The sequence below is a fragment of the Halyomorpha halys genome, unplaced genomic scaffold (genome assembly GCF_000696795.3).
Source record: "Halyomorpha halys isolate HHAL.00 unplaced genomic scaffold, Hhal_1.1 Scaffold401.1, whole genome shotgun sequence".
Classification (NCBI taxonomy): domain Eukaryota; kingdom Metazoa; phylum Arthropoda; class Insecta; order Hemiptera; family Pentatomidae; genus Halyomorpha; species Halyomorpha halys.
The window spans coordinates 693856-718479 of NW_027108484.1; the positions used below are offsets into that span (position 1 = coordinate 693856).

Consider the following 24624-nt stretch of genomic DNA (forward strand, 5'->3'; position numbering starts at 1 on the left):
TATGAAATATTTAAGTTCAAAACAGAGCTTTACTTCATTATTATTTCAGTTAGATTTCCTATAAGCAGTTCATACCGAAAGAGGTTTACCCATGAGTGTTGGTAATGCACCCTTGGTTGGCAGCAGTGGCTATTGTGGGGCTCAGATGCGGAAATTATTAACATAGGCAGTCCTGGTGTATGATGGCGAATAATCAGGCCCCAATTTCCGCTAGGCAGCGCTCTGGGCAGATAATCTTTAGCCACCATCGTTCCGTTTTCAGCCTTCCTCTTCCCGAAACGTATTAAAATTTTGCAATTCAAGCTCATTTACTATTGATTTTGAACTTACACATGCAATTATATACTATGGATTTTTAAAGATATAGGGGTTTTTCGTTTATGTTTTTATTTAATATATAACCTGAAAACAGCAATCATAACAGTTTTAAATGAGGAGAAGATGGTTGGGGGTGCGGTCAATGAAAAACACAAATAAATTCCATTAACTTGTTTTAATGTGCCAACGTTTCGGCTAGAGTTTCTAGCCTTCTTCAGGGCTAAAAACAGAACAAGATAACAACCACAGTAAGTATAGAAAAATAAAAAAATAAAAAGGAAGTCTAAACAGAATAATTTTACACATAAAATGAATAATTATACAAAATAGAATTAATAAAATGAAGTGATGAGAGGAGCGGGAAATAAAATGTATACATAGGTAATTGAAAAAGAAAATTTTATTGACAATTTTAAATAACAACAAATCTCAAATCTTAATCAACATTCGAATAAGTGTGTAACAATTAAAAAAAAAATATTTCAGGTGTGGAAAGAATACGTAGGAAGAATAAACAGGTATGCACTGCTATATAACCGTCTATATGCACTGCTCAAGTATGGTTTCCGCCCATTTAAAGACATGGGGTCCTTAAAAATTATTAATTTATTTAGTATTAAGTAAAAAGTAACAAACCTTAAAAAGAAAAATTTGGTGCAGTACGTTCATGACATGACTTTTACTTACTCTTCTTCTTGAAATTTCAAAATTTTACCCTTCAGTTACAAATTAAAATTTGTTTTTGAATGACGAGTTAGTTGCCATCATAATAGTACAGCAACACTAGGTCCAACCTGATATCAATAGTACAAGTTTTTTTTTTTTTTTTTTTTTTTTTTTTTTTTTTTTTTTTTTTTTTTTTTTTTTTTTTTTTTTTTATTATTGTATCACTAGCATATCATTCTTATTTCTATACCATAACTATTTATATATAGGTTTCAAACCAAATTATTCTTTACTAATGTTAAGTATGCTGTGTATGAGGCAACCCAATGCTGTTGGACAGCACGTTTTTAATAAGTATTTTTCTCTCTCTACTTAATTAAAAATTAATTCTTGTACTTAATTAATGCGATATTTTCTTCATTTAATTTGCATGTATAATTTGTTAAATCTTGGACTTATTTTTTTTTTGTATTGAAAAGTATTTTAACAACAAAATATTTTCATTACATCCCGGCACGTTACAGTTCAAATATAAATGCACCCATAAGTACAAAAACGTTTAGGACTTCTTATCTAGTTTATACCTACCAGATAATAGGGGTATTCATGATCTTTAGTTTAACATGTTACAGCGCATGGAAAAACTCATGTTAAATGGAGAAATAATTCCTTCTTTTACAATGTTAAAACGATATAACGTATAACATGGTTGAGAGTCTGTTACTAGATCTGTTAAATGGAGAATGACGTCACGCAAAAGACCTGATGAGCTCGTCGCCATTTTTATTGGTTGTCCTGTAAGGTTACTTGCTCCTAGTTTGTGTTTTTATTGTGTTAGTATTGTTTTGGATGTCTTTATAACTAATAAAGCAAGGTATGATAATAATAATAATGTTATGACAGTTGATAATTAGCTCATCTTGATCCTCTTCCTCACCAATTAGAAGATCAACAAGGCACTCAGTGGCGAAACTTTCGCACAACTTCAAGTTTAGGCATGTTGTAATCAATTACTTTAATCAAAAGTTAGAAGTAAGCAATAACAAGAAGTTTTGGAAAGAAGGTTATGAAACGAGTTGCTCTGAAAATCCTATAGGAGCGCTTATGCGTTTAACATGACTTTAAATAGGGCTGTCACAATCCTATACTTATAACATTGAACATGGTAAAATATTTTACATTTAATACAATATCATGAATACCCCTAATATATTACTTTGGCCAAGTCCCAATGTTAAAAAAATAGTGCCTTCTTACTTATACTAAAAATCAAGAAAATGAAACTTATAGTTCTGGAGCGTATCACTATAATATTCCATAAATTGGCAAGATCATACTCGACAATGTTGTAGCCTTGATTTCGTGATATTTAAAGTACTAATGAAATTAATGCAAAATCTTCGTCACTGCTTGAGTCACGAGAATGGACCTAGACGACCGAGCCAGAGATTCCTGAACACTGACATCATGACCCGCCGAAGCTTGCGTGTTGCTCGTGAGCTAATGCGACATTAATAATGAGCACCTGACTGGATCCCTCATAACTCCGAGCTCTCATTCTGGCTCGTACTTTTTTCCACGGGTCTGAGTGCGTGCGGGATGGCGCAAGGCTTCCTCGTCAGCCCTCCTTATTTATCTCATCCGCTTGACCAGATATTTATCGATGATATTAATAGTTATTTTCTTTTTTTCTTCTCTCTCAGACTTCCCCGCGTCCGTTATTACCCGTTGCAATTTAATGAACATGCAATGAAGATATAAAGCTCAATTTACAATACCCTCAATATTTCTAAGGTAAAATTGTTTTTCCGTTTCGATTTAAATTGTGAGAAAAATAAACGTTATTATACTTGGTGGTGTGAATTACATTTTTTTTTTTTTTTATGAGTTAAATTTAAAATAATTTCGTAGAAGTGTAATCTTGTACAAATGATATATTATTTGAGTTTTATAATATAAGACTTGGTTACAAATCTTCAAAGTCTTTGTGTAATAAAAATAAATAAAAAATTTGAAATATTCTTCCTGTTGTAACGAAGTTGGAGTGTACCAAATTATACACAGTGTTTTATAAATTTTAACTTATTGTGTTTTATTCTAGACTTATACAGATTTGTGTTTGTTTTTATTTATTTATTCTTTATTATTATAATTCATTATATATCCTTATTATTTATATTTATTCTGAAAAGTTCATACAATATGGTCCGACCGAGTGAAGACGTCTCAAGAACTTATGAAGTAAAATGTAATATATTGTATTTAATTACTTATGTACTGAATTTGACAAAATGAGGTTTGGCTATTTGTAAGGCATCCATCTCTTACAAGATTAATCTTGATTTTAGCATAAAATCAAAATTAATTGATGCGTAGTAATCAAACCATATATGTAGATATTCCTGTTTTCTTTTTTTGTTTTTTTTCAAAACTGTTTTTAGCCTGAATCAGTGTTCCAAAGGCAGGAAAGGAAGTGGTGGTAAATGAACAATTAAATATTTTATAAATTTCTTCCCATCCAACCCAGACTGGCTTTCAATATAGTCTGAGAACCACTTTGATAGCACTTTTTTAATTTCATTGTCAATAAAAAAATGCAGGCATGCTACCTGCAAAAATGGCAGCTGTTTCAAATTGTTGAAAAAAGATATAAATTTTTCATTAGAAGCATCATATCTTTAAAACAACTTACAGCACTAGAAAATCTTTTAGAACATCATTTAAATCAATATCTAATAGATAATTGAGAAATTCCATATCTCAGGAATCATTAGACGAACAGATATCTATTAGCATTCAAATAAAAGCTAGTTTATGACGTTTATCTTCGTAGGAGTAAAAGTTGTCAACTTCTGGAACCTCTGTTTTATGAAAAAGGTTATTTCGGAACCTATTAGACTTTCAGATGTCAGTCAGCACTGGAATTAAAGCTAGTCTAATGTGGTATAAAGTAGTTTATAGTAAGTAGTTCGGACTCAACCTCTGGTTTATGAAAAAATATATCTCAAATGTACCAATTAACATATAAATCTGTCAGCACTCAAATTAAACCTTTTAAACTTAAAGTATTATATAATAGTTTATAACATTTATCTCAGCATGCATTGTAGTTTTTATAATACTTGCAAACATTTATGGTTACTATGCTGTATTTGATTATAATATATCGTAACCACAACAGTTGTTCTATTATTTCGTAAGATGTTGAGTTTTAAATCTTATTAAATTACGATTTTTATGTTAATTATAATCATCCATTCTGTTGTTATAATACTCTTCCTTTCTAATTTTAAGAGAAAATAAATTGTTCATATATCTATTTAAAGGAACAATTTGAATCAATGAAGTTTGAATTAAAAGGATTGGAAATTGATAATAGTGATATTAAAATAAAAATGTAACTACGTTCCTGTGGCCGGGATGGAATGAGTGTTACGGGCTAAGGGCTAGTAAATGATTTTAATCTGTTCCCCAATCAAATTTAGTCCGAAAGCACGCCCTCCAATCGGATTTCCCAGACGCCATAAAAGAAGCTCCCTCTCTGGCTGCTATGGCGTACTAAAGCGTAGAGTGGTAGAGACGTAAGCCAGAGTATATCAAGAGCTGTGTCGGTATCGATCGAGTAGTACTCCTGGCGTGGGGTAGGTCGCGCCCCGCCTCCCATCCACTGCGCCCATTGACACCGGGGTCTACGCCCGCTCATTAATAGTCTGTCTTCTTTTAGAGGTGTCAGCAGTCTCTGGGTGTACCAAATTATATTCCCCTTTCTTCTAACATTAACGTAGGTTAAATTTTAAATGCATTCTGGTTGGGTATTTTGACTGATGAACATTTATACAATTCTGTTATACAGTAGACATATTCTTATCCGGATATTCTACTTATTGTAAAATAGAAAATTCCTCCAATATTAATTTAACTCATATAGCTTAAGTACAAATCTTGCAAATTAAATTTATTTCTTGTACCGTAAATAGGGAACTGGAAAATTGTAGATTCGAATTCACTGCTGAATTAAAAAAAAAAAAAAATAGAAAATAACCTCTTTATTGAATAAAATAAAATTAAACCTGTATTATTAATAAAATGAATATTTGAGCAAGATAAATAAATTTAGCATGACAATTAAAATGTAAATTAAATTGAGTTTCGAAATTATCACAATATTTTAGTATAAGTCCTGAAATAGTTTAGTATTATTCTCTATCTTGTACTGCAGCCCTGTAATCATACTAAAAAGTTCATATGAGGTAAAGTTTCTTCCTGTATATATTCGTCTCATAGAGGTTAAACAATTCTGCTCTCTACTAGAGCACGTAAAATTGTGACAAAATAATTGGCCCCATTTAGTAAATTTAGCTTCTTAAACCCTACTCTTACACCGATAAAAGGTCCGAACCGGTCGTGGAACTTGGTGGAGGTGCTGCTATAATGGCTTGAGCGTATCTTGCTCTAAAATTTCGATAATAATGTTTGAAGTTGTCACTTTGAAGAAACACTTTAGAACTAAATTCTATTAGTGAAAAAAAGTTTAAATTTTTATTTTATTTTTTCATGAAAAATTAGATAAAAATGAGAAAAGTTCTTACTTGTTAAGAACTAGTTGAATCTTAAAGTCAACTTCAGCATTATAAAGTAAATATGAATAGTATATTTGAGAAAGCATAAATACCTTACGGAGATACAGGAAACTAAAATAAACTAATGTTGAATAAAGTTTTTTGTATGTACATAAACCTACCATAAAAATAAAGAAAACTCCAATAACTTCTGTATATCAGATTTTATTCACTATGAAAACAAATTTCAGCGATGTAAAATGATTAAGTATGAAATATAGTACTATGCATACATAATATCTTAATAGTACCAAAGTAATGAAATTTATTCTAGCATTATTTAATGATTTGTTAAACTAATTTTTCCTATAGATAACAAAAAAAATGAAAGTCAAATATATTTTGCTGTAAAAGAAACGTCTATGAAAAAAAATTGATCCCCAAAATTTTAGAACTGTTACGAAAACTTTGGAATGCTTCCTATCTTAATCTTATTTTACCATATACATAATTAAATAAATTTAAAATTAAACATCATTTAACCGTTAATTTTATGTCTATATTTGTAACAAAAACAGTTTGATTAAAACGATCATGAAGATAGTCCAAGAGGATGGGAGGAAAAATCAATTTATTTCACCCCAATTTTTAATCCCTTTCATGAAAGCTACATAGTTGCTGAGTTATTTGGTTTATCCAGACAAATAAACTCCAAAGAATTTATTAATATTATAAATATCTGCTATTAAAAAAAGAAATAATCATCAAATATCTCCAGTCACTTTTCACTTGTCACCAACATATGTAATATTAGTAAGAAACAACATTTTTTTTTTGTTATTTGTTGATAATTCAAGTCAAAGTTTTACCTGCCAGTTATAAAACACTGATTTTTTGTGTCTCTTTATTCCTCTCCTCCGCCCTCTTGTTCTTTTTCTCTCTCACCATATAATTTATTTCGAAAATAAAAACAAAAAGGAAAAAAAAAAAAATGTGAAAATCTTGTTCATAATACATCAGCAAGAAATAGAAATGCCTTCCACGTAATGTTATTTAGTCTCAAAGGAGGCATAAGTTGGGAGAAGTTTCAGAGCCCTTCTTTAATATTATCAAGGCGATATTGAAGGGATGCCGCAAAAAGTTGCCAATTTCGGGGTCCAAGAGGACGGACTTGGAATCCATCTTAGTCTTCAACTACTTTGTTGAAGAAGTTTCTTAAACAGGACAAAGTTGGAAGGAGGGTGACAGCAGCTGCCTTTAGCAGCCCCGATGACCCATGGGGCGTGGCGAGTCGATATATCCTTACGCATCCGCTTCTGAACATTGAAGCAGCCTATGGAAAGGAAGTAAAGTCATGCATAATACCAATATACCAATCGATAAAAAAGAGAATAAAATCGATACACGTGCAGTAAAAAAAACATAATATGCAAAGAAATGCAGTAATAACCGTAAATGTATAAAGCAATCAAATCCTGAAAAATTAACTTTATAGTTTAATTTATAATGCTAATATATATAAATCTAACCTTCGGCAAAAATAATTATTACTGTGTTTATTTTCTGCTGACCGCACCACCCGACCATCTTCTTTTAAAATGTATCTCTATTTTTAAGAATCCTGATAGTAAATTAGATTTTAAGTCTAATTAATACAAGGGGGCTCTTTTTTAATCCGTCTCGCTCTTGAGCTTTGAATCACTTTGAACTGAAATTAATGTTGTTTGATGATTTTAATGTAAATGGTGCAGAAAATAAAAACAAATTCTAAATCAGATTCTAAAATATCTAATTTATCAAAAGAGCCCGCCATCATAATTTACGTTTCTTAGAATGTCGGAGGAGTCTAAACTGGTAAACCCTCAATTAATATTCATGCGTTAAATTGATTCTGAAACGATTTTGTTCTTTTGTGTTTTTATGCATGCAAATAATCGACAGTAAAAAAGTTTTCCACAGTTTCTAGCGATGTACGCCTTCTGGTCATGTGCATACCACATTTTTTAAATTTATCTTTCCAATTATATGAACTCGTATCATCAGGTATCAATGGTTTTTCATAAAGGTTTATTGGTTTACACTATTTTTGTTCCAGTATTCTCTCGTTATTTGGAAAATTTACTGTATAAATTATTTATTATTTACTGTATACTATTTCACTTATTTAGAATTCAGAATCTCTTTTTTTAGAGTATTAATTAATGGATATTGATGGAGAAAAAAGAATTATTGCATTTAATTTACCCTTCAATACCTATAAGGTCCCATGGAAATATATATTTTTTAAAATCTTTTTCTTGGATTTCTTGTGTTTAGTCTAAATTACACAAAAATATGAATTTTGCAAAAAAAAATTTTTTATATCGTTTGGCATGGGTGTCACCTGTGTAGATAAAACATGTGATTGAAATGTGAATTACGGCTGTAATTCGTCATACGTTTTCTAGGAATAAATTTATTTAATTAGTATGCATATTCAATTGAAATGAAATCTAAATATACCTTTTGTAATTTACCTATTCGTTCCGTACTTAGAAGGAAAGTGTAGCTAGTTACTGAAACCTTAAACATTTTTAATACTATTAATAATATAACAATTGGTTAGTAATAATATCCATAGTAAATTCATCAAGTTATTAATTTTTCAGAAAAAAGAAAGATAATATTAAAGAATTTTATTCTACTTTATGATAGTTACTATAAACTTTATATTTTATTATTGTACCATTGAGCCCATTTATATCACAATTTATTATATTATAGAATGGATAAGCCATAATAATGTAATGGTTGATTACATGTAACGATCAAACATGTATAGATAGTATTCAGATCTGTTGCAGCTGCATTTATAAAACTTATGATTGTTTGAGAGTGGTTTATTTTATTATCAATTTAAACAATTTTGATACTTTTTACTCTCAACCTTTATTCCTTAATAACTTTCCAACGTTTCGGCCCTCAGGCCATTCTCAAGGATGCAACCTATAAAAAGTCTTTTGTTTTTAATACAATTACATTATTTCCTTAACTACATACTGATTTCTTTGGCCATACCTTCAATATTGATGTCATTTTTTTTAAAATCTCAATTTGCAGGCTAATTGTCCTTGTCACATCTTTAAAATAATATCATAACAACTTCATACAATTTTTGTTTTTAAATGTATTTCTTACTTACATAACTTTTTTTTTTATTTCTTTTTTTTACATATCCTAAATTTAAAAATCCTTTTTTACAGAAGGGATTCTCCTCTTTCACTTAAAACAGAACCTACCTTCAACAGGTTAGGACTCTGTTATCACCTTACCATATAACAATAACTTTTTTATCATTAATTTACACTTTTAATATAATTTAATTAACATTCAATTTTAATTATTTTTCTTATAACTTAACCTTTTTTTTAAAAAATCCATAATTAATATGTCCTTATTATATGTGTATTTTTTAAAATTCTTATACCTCCCTCACTATTTTATTTTTTCGCATATTAATTCACTTATACATGCTTTTATAAATGTATATTTATTTTATATATACATCTGTACAATTTAAGGATCTGAACATTTATCTATTTATTATAAATTATGTTTATTTTGAACAACATGTTGAACCAATGCTGTTTTTTTGGGTTCCTTTTCCATATGTTTTACATCATTCCGTTTCGTACAAAAAAAGTTATGTAAGAAATCTATTTAAAAACGAAAATTTTATGAAGTTATGATATTATTTAAATAATTAATTTATTTTAAAGATGTGACAAGGTCAATTAGCCGACAAGATTTAAAAAAACAAAACAATGACATCGATATCAAAGGTATGGCCAAAAAAATCAGTATGTAGTTAAGGAAATAATGTAATTGTTACAAAAACAAAAAACCTTTTATAGATTGTATCATTGAGAATGGCCTGAGGGCCAAAACGTTGGAAAGTTATTTTAAATATTACCATGATGGTATTGTCTAGATCAGTTTTGTTACTGTGTACACAGGAAGAGAATTCTGAAACATCTAATTTTCCAATTCAGCAATAGTCAAAGAAGAAAGTATTTTCATTTGAATTAGTTTTAAACCATATCTATTTCACTTAAGTCTTTAGCCCTTTTAAAAACCCTTCTATAAAATTATGGCAACGTGTAAAATTTTCGCTACAGACCAATTCATATTTATTTTACAATTGAATTATAGTTCAAAGGAATCTGTAAAAATACACTGAAGTAGTTATATTTGTGTCACCTGTAGGTAGCAACAGGTGCTTGGAGTATTAAGAAATGCTTCATTCAATCCAATTTCATTTACTAATACTGAAACTACACAATCGTGAACATATACTAATTGATCCAAGAAATTTCATCTCTAATATACGGATGCCTAGTGCATATTTCTATTTCTATCGAACGCTTTTTGAATTATTAGAGAATATTTTCATTTGACGCTCTTGTAGTAATAACGCGTATGTGTGCACTTACAGTCCCGCACAGCCGGGAGGAGTGCATGACTGCATTCGCTTCTTCTGCAGGCGGGCTATGAACCAACTTAGTTTTGTTCTCACTCTAACCCATAAACATTTCTTTTAATAATTAATTTTAGTTCGGTAGTTGACTAGTTACTATCATTAAAACATGTTTTGAACCTTTGCAATAATATAAGTTGTAGTTTGTATTTCGCTCTAATATAAGGACACATTGAAGCCTGACACCATACCTTACTTTACTCGGGTTAGTGGATCATCAGTTTTCACTTCCGAAAATCTCGATAGTAAAAAGTCATAATTTCGAGCTACAAAAATTCATACTTACTAAGTGGTATAGCACCTTCACTTTTCATGTAGTGGTCATGCAGGAGTACCATTAATTATGTTTTAAAAAATTTGAAAGCGAAGCGTGTGGATATTTCTATATAAAAAAATATATCTTTCAAAACTTGAAACAATTTAATATTAATATAAGTATAGTGTTATTCACACTCTCATTATTAAACATTTTGAAAAATATGGGAGAGCAAGATTTTCACGGTTTTTATTTTAATTTTTGTTTGTTTTTTAATTAGTGTTAGTCGTTTGAACATTAAAAAGAGAATGGAAGAAAAACTTTTAGCTTTTTTCATCGAAAAATACAAGTCTAGTAAAAGTATTACTTTCGAAACTCTCCTGTTTTTTTTTTTAAGTGAGCTAGTGAAATGGTAATTGACCACTGCGCAGTTTCCCTACAGACTGCCATCCCAGAACTGAAGCAAGCAACTGATCGTCCGGTAGGAGGTCTAGCACAGCGGTTTCGAAAGTGATTTCCCCCAACGTATGGCAGGGGTGGCCCAAGTGTATGTCTGGGTTGCTACAAGTAAATGTTACTTTCTAAAAATATTACGCGCTTACTTAGGACCACTTTTTCTTCTTTTCCGACATTATCTAAATTTTTTTAACAAACTAAATTGAAAATTCCTCTTCTATTTTAAATTTATATACTTTTTGTAAATGTGGTTTCAAAACGTTATTACCCGGTCCGTCAAAAAGTAAAAAAATTTAAAATGAATGTTTTTTTTAAGTAATTCTCTGAAAAGCCTTTAATAGTAAAAAATTCTAATAAACAATTTCAGTCATACATCCAATTAAATTTGACTTATTCAAGAATCTGTTTCAATTCGAAAACCAGCTAAATTGTTTCACCCACTCTCAGAAAAATTTTATATTTTTATAAAATAAAATCAATAAAAATCTTCAGATGTACATTATTGTGAAAAATATTTTATAAAAAGGATTTTTAATAGTAAAATCATCGAAAGCAATATGAATTATTATATCAACAAATTAGTTCCGCATTGTTTAAATATATAATTCTTTATAAGTACACCTCGTTTTCTCTTAGTTTAGAGAACGACCTTGGTTAATGATATAATGTATATCATATTATAAGGAAAAAAATATTTCAAAATTAGAATAAAAAAAATCTTCTGAAAGAGCAAAATCAGAATATTTAAATTAAAAAATCGAGGCAAAAACTTTTGCATAAAAATAATACATTTCAGAAGTAAATGAATAATTTCATGTAGTTTTTTTTCCAGTTTCTTATATTTAGGTAGCGAGTATTAAAAAAAATAATACATTTCCTGCTAGTGATTCTTCTTGTGATTGTACTGCATTGCAAGCAAATCTGTAAATATTTTAAGAAAGTAAATGGAAATATTGAGGTAATTATAACTTTCTAATATAAAATGAAGTCTAATTTAAAACGTTAGTATATTACATATATATTCATTTTCATTTTTACATTAAATTATCTCACTTTCATTCTTGAGTGTCCAATAATATTTTTTAGCAACCAGTTAATTAATTTTTTAATTTATTCTGGGAAAGAACGTAAGGATACTTCAAAAACAAAGGAAATCATGCGAGAAGGTAGGGAAGGGTAGGTATTCTAGGGGTTGGTGGCTGAGAGCATATTGCGTTTGGCCGATGCGTAGAAGACCCCTAGTCCATTCAATACTCCGTGTCCTTATGTCAGTTTAAAATTACTTTTTTATGTTAGAAAGAGAACTTTTTTTTTTTTAAATAGAATTATGAAAAAAAAAACTAGTCATGTGGAGACATAACGAATTTACTATTTATTTAAAAATCTCTGTTCACAACAAATAATCCCAATTGCAATGGCATTAAACCAGCTGCACTAAGTCCTGTACCCTCTTATTCTCGCCCTCTTCGCCTGCTCGTAGAACTTCTTCTTATTCATGCAGGTCATCTTTTTCCATTCGCATTTTCCTAGCCTGCAACAAAGCAATACATCCCTGACTACTTATTTCCCTCAGTATGATTACATTAATGTTTATTTAACTGGGAAAAAATAAATACTTAGCTATCTTGCTGATTGGTGTGCCTTTACAGAATTTCCTCCTGAAGATCCTCAAAAAGTTTATAAATGGGTGTATGCTTATTCGAGCCCAATTTCGGTTGCATAAATTGATTTTTGTTCTTTTATATCTTTTAGGACAGCATCGTTTAGATGCTTTGTAACGCCTTTTGCCAGGGCAGCAATATCTTCTCTTTCGATAATATGTCTTTCTGCATGTCTTTCGACAAGCCTGAGTTTTAGGCACGGTAAGTGAGGGGTTTGCTACTAGCTTTGCCACCGGTTTACGAGGCTTGAGCTTAAAAAAAAAAAATTACATGTATATTATCGTTTACGTCCAAAAATCTAGAAATATGTAATTTGTAATACTTAAATGGTATATCTAAAAAAGTAAACTATTTAATATTTAAAATTTAAATAATATATGAGGTTCATTCCACGTCAACTCAACACACTTTTGAAACTTGCTATCTCTGATTTTTTTTTCATTTCCCAGTGATTTTGTATAGGTATAAATTTAGAAAAATATGAAATTTTATTGAGATATGTCGACTCATTCTTGAATTTCTGAAGAAGCTACCCTAATTTAGCTAGAAGTATGGGATTGGTATCATTTTACAGTATCTTCTATGTTACTTTATATGATATGAAACATTATATATGATTAAGGTTAAGATAACTCATTCCCAAAACTATATCAAAATATTTTGCCTTCTAATTTACTTCACCACAACATATTTAAGAAATAAATTTTAAAATATGTACTTTCTATGAAAATTAAAACAAAAATTTAAAGGAAGTTTAGTGAGGTTAACACAGAGGAACATTAACTTATCTTAACCTATGTAGTCTTCTGCATCGCATGAAAGGGATGACATATCTCTTGTTGAATTAGGGGAGCTTGTGCAGCAATAACAAAACTTGTTTTTCTTTGTTTCTTAACTTATTTATGAGGACTCAACAGCTCTGCAATTCAAGAACGAGTTGAGATATTTGAATAAAATTTTCAATTCTATGCTTCTATAACATCTGTGGGAAATGTGAAGAAAATCTGAGATGGTAACCCATGCCATGCAAATAAAGTAAGCTAGTCCTTAATTGGCTGAACGTGCGATTTCAATGTGTGTCATCACTATTAAGACAGAATTGAGATCTAATTCCTTGAGATCTACCCTAGTTATCACTTTAGTATATTAGGAGATCTTTCGATTAGAAAATCTATTGCCACACTCACACATTTCTCTTGTTTACCACAGTATAACAGCCTAGCTAAAAAACCAAAAGTCGTATAAAACTTTTTTTATAATTTATTCAAACATACATAAAACTTTATTAAAAATGTATACAATAATTAAATCTGATGTGAGTTATACAATGACATGATACAATCTTGTGGAAAACTAACCCATTGATAGAACTCCAATAACATTTCTGGAGTAGAAGATCTCGGGGCGCCATCTTCTTTCCAGACGCTTTCCAGGTAATAAAGCAGAAGCTTAGAAACAAATTCGTTTGGATGGTTAGGGAGTTCATCATGGAAGGCTTGGGATTGAAATCGGCAATATATGGAGCATTGAGATCCTAATGGATCACTTGATTTTTGACGAAGTAAGAAGTATTAGGGATTTTGGATTGTAAGAATTGTATACGAGAAGAATTCAGTGGTTTAGTGGAGCCCCAAAGCTCAACTCTGTAGTCTTAAAATGGTCATACAATGAATCTTTTATGATTAGTTGGAGGTTTAGACCATTTGTCCCGTTTGTAAGTGCTGTAGTAGTCTGAATCGTCGTGCAGTTTCCAGTCTTTTCACTCCTATACATATATCCACACTATTCATTAAGGGTTTTAATGTGGGATTGGAGGGTTTGCAATAGAATCGATAGGTCATTATTGGCTGATAGAACACATGAGCCATCGAGATAGGTTTGTAGAGGAAAAGATTGGTATATCAGTTGTATAAACTCTTAAAGGATAATACCCTGAGATACCGACTAAACCGAAAATTTAAGGTAATAAATGTAAATAAAATAATCCGTAAATGATCAGATGAAAATGAGTACGGTACATTAAGGCAATGATGAAACTAGCTGTTTTAGATAATTGAGATAATTAACTTAGATTGAGATGATGGTAAGATGTTAATTGATGTTACATCTTATAAAACTAAATAAAGAAAAAGTGCGCCTCAACTCCCTAATATATTGACGTCCCCAACCCCCAACACCTTTTTCTCTCACTGAATTATTTTAGGATTCGTCAAGCTTTGAATATTGTTTTTCTCAAATTCAATTGACTCCTCTCCTCCCTCTTTTTCATCTAATATTGTAGACACATACTAAACTGACAAAATAAAAAAAAAAAAGATAATGATAAATAAACATCTATGAACACAAATAAACATCTATAGAATAGTTAGTAAAAATAGTATCAGCAAATGAGCGAAATAAGTCAAGTCACTTTTACAGTCTGTAGGACAATTTTAAATTATGACTTATACTACTTTTATTGATATCTCTAGATAATTTCTTTAATCTTCTCTGAAAAACAAGCATTTTACTTTTTTTTATATAAAAAATTAATTTAATGTGTCTTAACAAGATCAATTAGTTTGGTGTAAAAGCTATGTCGAGAATTTTCAGTATTCCTGAATGTACATATGTTTTGTAATGAGGTGCAGATAGTTGACCGTAGATTAATGATTGGAGAAGTTTGTCGGGGGGTGCGGTCAGCAAAGAACAACATAAATAAACAAAACCAAATTTATTTATTTCATGCCGACGTTTCAACCTGATTTTCAGGTCTTCATCAGGGGTTATGGCGTAGAAGGTAGGCCTGCAACTGGGCTTGAGTTCCAGGCCTACCTTCTACGCCATAACCCTTGATGAAGACCTGAAAATCAGGTCAAAACGTCGGCATGAAATAAATAAATATGGTTTTGTTTATTTATGTTGTTCTTTGCTGACCGCACCCCCCGACAAACTTCTCCAATTATATATGTTTTGATTTTATATCATGTGAATTCAAGGTGTCGGGTTTTTTGTACATGTTCACACCTACAATTTTTGAAATTTTAATATAGTTTTCCTATGATTATAGTAGTGGTTGTAGTGTATAATCTTTCGAGGGCATTGTAAATTTTCTAACCTTCTCCAGTTTGTAATTCTTTTTAATTTATTTTTTTTTTTGTGGATTACAAAGTGAATCAGATTTTAAAATGAACTGTTGTGTGTTGTTTTGGAATTTAATTTCCCGCCAGAATCCGTCTAGGTAATCATGTTTCCCTCGACCGACCAAGGAGACTAAAATGGCTACCATGTTGGTTTTATCATATTTATCAATTGTAATGACGATTTCTTGTAGAAAATAATTCCAAAACGACGCGCCATTTATACAATTTGCTATAAGAATTCATTTGCACGCATACCGTCAAAAACCGTGAAACACCTTCAGGGCACTTAGGATCATTTAAGTGCCCAATATAAATAGAAGAGGTTATGTTAAAAATAGGAAATTTTATGAAAATAAGGTAAATTTTTTTGTTGTTGGAGCTTTTTATGTTTTGATGTGTTCTTAGCTCCTTCTACCTCATTCATCTTAAAATCTGATTTTCTATCATAATCCGTAAAAACTAAATAAATAATTATAATTAGAAAGTATTCATTTTTTTTTCATTATTATTTATACAATACTATACACTTTATACACACTATACAGATGGTATCACATTGTATGTATATAAGACATTTAATCAAGATGGTATTATATTGTATACCTACGTATATATGTATAGATTTATTGAATTAGGTATTTAGTTGCAGTCCATACGTTTATCTTAACAATTATAATCAAAATATGATGCTTAATATAAGCTTTAAAAATTGATAAACTAATTTAATAATATCAGTTGGGACCGAGACTCCATGGCTACATTGAAATATAAGCCAATAAATACATCATTTTCTCTTATCTCATCTTATTTCAGCATTTTGGGAGTTATTTCGTCCTTACCTGCGGATTTTCCCTGCTTCATACTCAGTAGCGCTTCCTCTAATTCGTCTTCGTCGATAAAATCATCCTTTAGAATTTCCTCTTCCCAAGTATTTCCTTCGTTCTGCCCTTCATTTACATTTACTTTGGTCGAGTCTATTCTCTTTCAGCAAATTTGGGAAGTATTCTCCCCTTGTCCTTGACAAACTTTAATATTGGCGCTCTTTCTTTTCTTAATTCCTTGAGTACACCGTAGAATAACTTTTGATTTTGGTGGAAATCAGATTGCTATTTCCGTCCAAAATCCATCCATTTTTACGACCTTGTTCTTAGCATCGAATCTTTTCCTCTTTTACCGCTGGAAGTTTTTGTGCTATGATATATCCTATATCACTTTTGAAATATTAGCTTTAAACGGGATGAGGAAATTTGTAGATAGTTAAATCGAGCAATAGTTGTAAAGAACTTGAAATTGATAGCGGCATGAATAAATTTTTTCACTTCATTGGACCACCATATGCTGTTCTCTACTGGGCTCCTCTTGGTTTTTCCCCACAAACTACAGTTGCCGCGTCCAATATTATTTTCTTGAAGTATAGCCAGGATATTTCTAAGTCGTCTGAGTCTTATGAGTAATCCATTTCTCTGGCCATTCTTTCAATTTCTTGCTGGTAGCAGGTAGCAATTTCATCCTCTTTTAATCTTTGCGCTTTGATCTCTTTTTTATGGATCTTTCTTGCACCCCTCTTGATTCTTCTTTCTCCATAACATACTAAATCCGATGTAGTTATTGGTCACTTCCTATTTCGAATCCTCTCTTAACTCGCACATCTATCAAGTTTTTCATGGAGTGTTTCTTAACCAGGAAATAGTATATAATAGACTTTTTATTTCTACTTGGTTGTTCTCTAGTAAATTTGTGCAAGTTTTTGTGAGGAAATTAGGTGGAAGCTACGATTAATCCATTACTGGCACATAGTTGGAGTATTCTTTTCTCTATTATCGTTAGTGATATCTCCATGAACACCTAAAACATACGGCCGCAAGTGGGAATCTCTTCCAAATCTGCTATTCAGATCTCCAACGATATTTGGTTATCCTCGTGCCCATCTCTATTTCTCTCTGAATACTGTCAAAGAACATCTCTTTCTTAGTTGCAATAGCGTTGTCGTTAGGCCCGTTTGCTAGGATGATGGTCTTCAGGATGTTTCCTTCTTCTGGGGCAACTCTCATCAGGTGGTCCCTTAAAAACTTCCATTCTTTGACCATAGTGTTAATTAAGGTTTCCTTGAAAATAAAAACTACGCCTCTACTGGCTATTCTTTTCCCTTTCTTGTCCCTTTCCTTTTCTCTTAACCTTAGTTATACCTAGGAAGTCTACTTTAACCTTCCTATTTCTCCTCCATCAACTCATACTTCTTCCCCCTCAATCCTCGGACATTCCAAGTAGCAAATCATAAAATCCTTTTTCCTCGCCATGTCGAATTCCAAAAGAGCTGTCTGGTTCTATATCTTCCACTGCACGTGATGATTATAAATTCTGATGAGCAGGTTATCGGCCTGTCCAGTCCTAGTACGGATGAAGGGTTGCCCCTCAGGGTAACCGGACATACCCTTCCTGCTCTGAAGAAACTGAAAGGGAAGGTAATCTAGGGTGTGCATTGTAATTGGCCTTATGTTTAGTATAAGTGTTGAGTGTAATGTTCTGATGTGCTAATGTGGTAACCAATGGGGGCGCTACTCCTAAAGGATCTGCTCAACAGCTATTCCTTGCAGGGTCAAGTCGTCCATAAATATTTTAAACTACACAAAAATTTCATTGTAAAAACAAAGTTGCATTGAACGATAAAACTCAACCTATGTCGGCTTTTTTTTACTAACTTATTTTACAGTTACCACCCTCCCTAGATAATAATATACAGAAGATAATACATCTTAAATTCCAAAAATAAATATAAAACGCCTTAAACTCACCGCTCTATAAATTGTGGAGTTAATAAACTATACCGGCTTCCTTGCACAACTGATATATCCAAAATGAAGGAAAAAGTAGTAGTTAGGGGACAATAATACAAAGATAGTGTTAGGGTTAATTACCCTGGGTATTCGAGAGACTACTTTGGAGGGAGGTATGGTCTAAAAAGGAGGAAACAATTATGGTTATTTAGACAATTTTGGAGGAATGTATGACGAATAAGTCTAATATTAAGTTTGGAGCTGATGCTAGAATACAATGCACATTGTGCAACATAGAATGTATAGAAAAGATAATGAAATAAACATTGTATTCATGACAAATTAGTCATAGTTTTATTTTACTAATTTGTACTCAGCCAAGGTTTACAGTTGTAGATCAAGTTGACGGAAATTTAAAATATGAAATAAATAAACCAATGTATAATCATCATCATCATAAGTACTTTTACCCAGTTGAGGACTTCACTACATTAAGACATCACTTCCATTTCTTTCTGTCTTGCGCCAGAGTCTACTAGATGAATCGGCTTCATCTTCTGCCGTTCTCTATTCCATGGGTCATCATCTATTCTTGCGACGTGTCCAGCCCACCACAGTCATGAGAGTCTTATTTATTGTACCTCATCCGGTTCCCGGTAAATTTGATACAACTCTGCTATGTTTCTCATCCTAACTAGTCGCTATTCTTTACATGAACAAACGTTCTTTTTAAAAAAATCCTCTCAAAAGTATCATTAAACTACCTACAGACACTGTACGCGTATTAACCCGATAAGGGCCATGTTTCTGTTCAAACTCCAAATGTAGCATTGTGTAGTGGTGACAATAGAGTTAGCAAGCATATACGAGTATTTGCTCTTTGTCTTGATAATTTACCTACCCATTTTCGGTGGAAATATCTAATTTCTACGATATCCATATGATCTGCGTATGCTAGAATTTGAACAGACCTGGCAAGAATCGTATCTTCTCTTTAAACACCTGAGTTTCTCGTGCTAGAAAGAGAACTTATTGTTTTGTTTTAAATAAATTTAAGAAAAAAAAACTAGTTATGTGGAGACATAACGAATCACTATTTTATTTCCAAAACTCTGTCCACAACAAATAATCTCAATTGCAATGGTATTGAACCTGCTGCACTAAGTCCTGTACCCTCTTATTCTCGCCCTCTTCGCCTGCTCGTAGAACTGCTTCTTCTTCATGCAGCTCATCTTTTTCCATTCGCATTTTCCTTTCCTACAACAAGGTAATACATCCGTGACTGTATATTAATTTCCCTCAGTATGATTACCTTAATGTTTATTTAACTGGAAAAAATAAATACCTAACTATCTCGCTGACTGGTGTTCCTTTACAGAAATTCCTCCTGAAGACCCTCAAAAAGTTTATAAATGGGTTTATGCTTATTCGAGCCCAATTTCGGTTGCATAAATTGATTTTTGTTCTTTTATACCTTCTAGGACAGCATCTTTTAGATGCTTTGTAACGCCTTTTGCCAGGGCAGCAATATCTTCTCTTTCGATAATATGTCTTTCTGCATGTCTTTCGACAAGCCTGAGTTTTAGGCACGGTAAGTGAGGGTTTTGCTACCAGCTTTGACACCGGTTTACGAGGCTTGTGCTTAAAAAAAAAACATATACATGTATATGGTCGTTTATGCCAAAAATATAGAAATATGAAATTTGTAATACTTAAATGGTATATCTAAAACAGGAAACCATCAAATATGTAAATTTTAAATAATATATGAGGTGGAATGGTTAACTCGACACACTTTCGAACCTTGCTATCTCAGATTTTCTGTAAATTTCCCCGAGATGTTGTATATGATATGCTCTGTCATTTGATATGCTATATAGATTAAGATAACTCATTCCCAAAACTACATCAAAATATTGGTGAAAAAAGTTTTTAATGTTATCATAAGCTTTCGAAAATAAAATAATCTCCTCGCTTATTAACTGAATCATTAATCACATCTGGGTTTGGTTAATTTTCAAAAAAAGGTTAATATAGATTGTTGTAATAATTAATATGAATGTAGAGCTGAATATATAAAAACAGAGCTTTAGTGTTTTTATAATTTCTTTAATAATGAAGCCATATCTATTCCACATTTATATTTTGCCCTCTGATATTCTTCACCACAACCTATTTAAGAAATAAATTTTAAAATATGTACTTTGTATTTTAATTAAAAAAAAAAAAATTAAATGAGGTTTTGGTTAGGTTAACACAGAGAAGAGAAGAAATAGAAATGTTTTATTTATTAATGCTGCCCAATTACATCGGGTTGCCACATTACACAGCATACTAATCAATCCGTGATCGGATAATGTATAAATTACATATTTTTATATGATATAATAAAATAGAAAGAAAATATTTTTTTCCCAAAGTTTTCTTTTACAATTAATACCAGTCTACAAACTAACTACAAGTTTTTCGATTTATTCCTTTTTTTTTTTTTCTTTCCCTTCTATTTCACAACCCTTATTTTCATTTGATCGACAAATTCCCCTATATAACAAATATTAAGATATTTAAAATAATAAAGTAATAAATAAAACAACAAATAAGATATGCGATGCATGAATGCCATCCCTACTCATTAATTTCCATGCATGTGGGGTATGATTCCCAGGGAGTATTACATTCTCTGTCATCCTAGCCACGTCTTGGACATCGACCACGAGCACCTCCATGAAGCTCCTAGTTGTGCTGGGAATAGTTCCACGGGCTCCGAACCAGAGGCCTCTCTCACGTTAAATTAAAGTCTCGTTCTCCGAAGCCCTCACGGAACTTCTCCTTGAGGAAAGGGATACGTTTATCGTAGATTTCCTTCTTTTCCCTATCTACCTTATTTGCCTGGTCAAGGTCGTTATTTTCATATCTCATGGTGGGATCCAGAATGATTGCCCACTTCCCCTTCTTAGGAAAAGCAACTATATCCGCATATCTTGTGGATCCATCCGTATCTACACAGTAGACCTCGTCAAATCAGGCTATATCTCTTTCTTTTAGGAGTTTCATTAACTGGTACTTCACTCTATGATGTCGGCATGTTATGAGGAGGGAGTTGTTGGGGCATTTCCCCAGCATATGTGCTGGTGTTTCCGGCTCTCTATTGCATTTGTGACCATTTGGGACCCAACTTCTTTTTCGTTTCCGCTGACACCTGGGACTCCACGTAGGGGTGCATAATTAATATTCAATTTCAGAGCATTGGACCATTCAGAGCTCGTAAGTATCTGTTTATCGTATGTAAACTTATTTGCTTTCGGTGTCTCTTCGAAATGCCGCACGCCCATGCCCTGCCACCTGCAATTAGCCCATTCCTTGAACGCATTTTCACTTAGCGACTGTCTTAGAGCTTTCTCACTCCGATGCCCCTGATCAACGCCCAATCTATCGGCACATTCAGGAATCTCGGCTGAACAATCGAGCGTAGGCATTCATTATATTTTGCTCTACTTTTTTTCTTTTGTTATAGTTGTATTGTGGAACGTCGTACTGATATTGTTCTTACCTTAACCTACACCCGGTGTCAAAAAGTTAGACGAAATTAGCATTGAAATAAAAAAAAAACTTTTCATGTTTTCTATACTTTTAATTGATATTATTTTTTTAATCACGGTATCAAGTATAAATTATAATATTGAAACCAGTATTCTCAGATGTTGAGGATTATTTAAACACAATATCAGTAAATATAGACATTTTATAAGCGTCAAAATGATAAGACACACTTGTTGTCTACTTACTATTTTCTTAATCCTCTAGAGTTGAAATCGTAAAAATACCATTTCTGCTTCAGTGCAGTGTTCAATTCGTTTCAAAATAGACCAAAAAAGAACGTGTTTTCTGGGAAAAAATAAGTATCTCTCCGAAGATTAGCGCCGTTTAATTTCTTCACTCCGCACGGACGGGATGAGTTGTAGGGAAATAGCCTGCCGAATCAAGTGAGGTTTTTCATTGGTCGCGAAGTTAATTCGGTACGGGTAGATATGGAACCCATCGTTCTACTGGGATCCTGCTTTGACACTACGAGAGAAACTGAATATTCTTTGAATCGCTTCGAACGCTTGTAAAACTGCAAGAGCAATTGCTGAGGAATCTGGAGTTCAAACGAAACCGAGGAATGTCCAAAGATTATTAAAAAAGTAAAAAACAATGGTTAGAAAAAAATTGAAAAAGAAAGCCAGTTTTGAGTACCCGTCAAAAACTAGCCCGGATGGCCTTTACTCGTGATGTCATGGACTGAGAAAGTCATCTTTATTGATAAAAAAAAATTCAATCTGTATGAACCAGATAGAGTTTCGTATTATTTTCATGACTTAGAAAAGAAGAAAAAAAAATATCAAAGCGTCAGATGGGAGGAGGAAAAGTTATGGTTCGGGCATCAATTGGTTACAAAAAGAAAGGAAATTTGGTATTTGTTTCATCAAGAGTAAGCTCAGATGAAAAAAAAAAATGTTAAAGAAACAAAAGTTTACTTTTAATGACATGTCTGAAGGCACACCAGTTTTCAAATAAGATAACGCATTCAGAAAATATTATTAAAGACTGGTTTACTCGCAACAAAATTGGCAAATTAGACCTGGCTTCCTGTCTCTCCCAGTCTGAGCGTTATCGAAAATGTTAGGGTGTACTCTGAGTCAAGACAGTTCGCAACAATCCAAGATTTGAAATTTGCAATTCTGGCTTTATGGGAACGCTTATCTCAATAAAACAATTGTAGAGAATTTTTGAATTAATAAATGGTGGTGGTAAGGCCACGAAGTATTAAAATGAGTTTTTCTTATCTTTACCAGGGAGCATGTCTAATATTTTGATGGGCCTTAACTTTAATTTAAAAAAAAAGTATATATTTTTGGCTTGAAAATTAAAATACAAGCTGCTGATTAATTTCAGGTGAACGATATATTATTTAAATACTGTTTTACGGATAATTTGAAAAGTTGGGAGGTTTGGAATAACAATTTTTGAAGTGTGTTTAATATTTTGACAATGAATGTATATAGTCTTGTATATCGTTTTAAAGGGCATGCTATATCTTTGTTTGAATTAGGGGTGATTGTGCAGCAATTAAAAAACTTGTTTTCCTCTGTTTCTTAACTTATTTATGAGAACTCAACAGCTCTGCAATTCAAGAACGAGTCGAAATATTTGAATAAAATTTCGAAATCTATACCTATGCAACATCTGTGCGAAATGTGAAGAAAATGTGAGATGGTAAGGTTCAAAAGTGGAACACCGCATGGCATATAAAAGAAGTAAACTAGTCCTTAATTTACTAGACGTGCAATTCCAGAGTGTGCTCATCACCATTTAGACAGAATTGAGATCTCAAGGAAAAGCTACCCTAGTTAACACTTTCGTCTATCAGGAGATCTTTTGATTAGAAAATATATTGACACAGGCACCTATTTCTCTCGTTTAGCACAGTATAACAGCCTAACTAAAAAACAAATGTTTTATAAAACATTTTTTTGTAATTTATTTAAACATATTGATTGAACTTCTATAACATTTCTAGAGTAGAAAATCCCGAGGCCATCATCTTTTCAGACGCGTAGGAGGATTATCAGGCAACGAAGAAGCAAGGTTAGAAAGAAGTGCGTTTGTCTGTTTAAAGAGATTATCATGAAAGGGCTTGGAATTGAGATATGTTTGACAACATACGGTACATTTATGTCCTGATGGATGACTTCATTTGTGACAATGTAGGGAGCCATGTTGAATTTGGATTTTAAGAATTAGATGTCAGAGGAATTCGATGGTTTAGAAGGGGCCTAAAGCTCAACTTCACAAGTTCTTATTAATAATGACTTACAATGGTCATATAAATGAGTCTTTTATAGTTAGTTAGAAGTTTAGACCGTTTGTCTTGTAAGTGTTGTATTACGCTGAATCCAAGTGCAGTTTCAGTCTTTTCAGTTCTGAAGGATTCAGAGTATTCCAGGTTAATCGGTTGTCGAGATATAGTCCCACGTAGCGGACCTGTTCCACAGGTAATTATTATTAATAATAATATTTTTATTTTATAATTATTATTATATGTGCGGAGAGAGGTATTATCAATAGGTACTGTAGGACAGGAAGTCGTAGGTTTACGAGGGAGTATAAACGTGATTGAATGGTATTTGTTAGAATTTATTTTAATCCTCTAGGTTTAGACCAATTATAACTGCAAAGTTTGATTTATCTTTTAGTTATGTATTTATCGGTTATACTTGCCCATGCTCAACGGAGAGGGGTTGAATTAAAGTAAA

The 24624-nt window shown here is 31.9% G+C and overlaps 2 protein-coding genes across 9 annotated transcripts in view; one reads left to right on the plus strand and one right to left on the minus strand.

The window, feature by feature from the left end:
• The window catches only part of LOC106682312 (protogenin), a 337489-nt gene that overhangs the window by 257477 nt on the left and 55388 nt on the right, over window positions 1-24624 (plus strand). The window lies entirely within an intron of this gene.
• LOC106682313 (uncharacterized) overlaps window positions 12121-24624 on the minus strand; it is a 29534-nt gene continuing 17030 nt past the window's right edge. For 3 of the 5 annotated variants that reach the window (XM_014423101.2, XM_014423099.2, XM_014423103.2), the window contains 2 exons: window positions 19674-19969; window positions 19399-19585 (listed from right to left, as the gene is read on the minus strand). In XM_014423101.2, coding sequence (XP_014278587.1) covers window positions 19489-19585; window positions 19674-19969 — 393 coding nt within the window. In that variant the 3' untranslated portion in view covers window positions 19399-19488. Of the gene's footprint in view, window positions 12303-12387; window positions 12684-19398; window positions 19586-19673; window positions 19970-24624 lie in introns of those variants that run through there. The other 2 variants (XM_014423102.2, XM_014423100.2) reach the window with 1 other exon arrangement.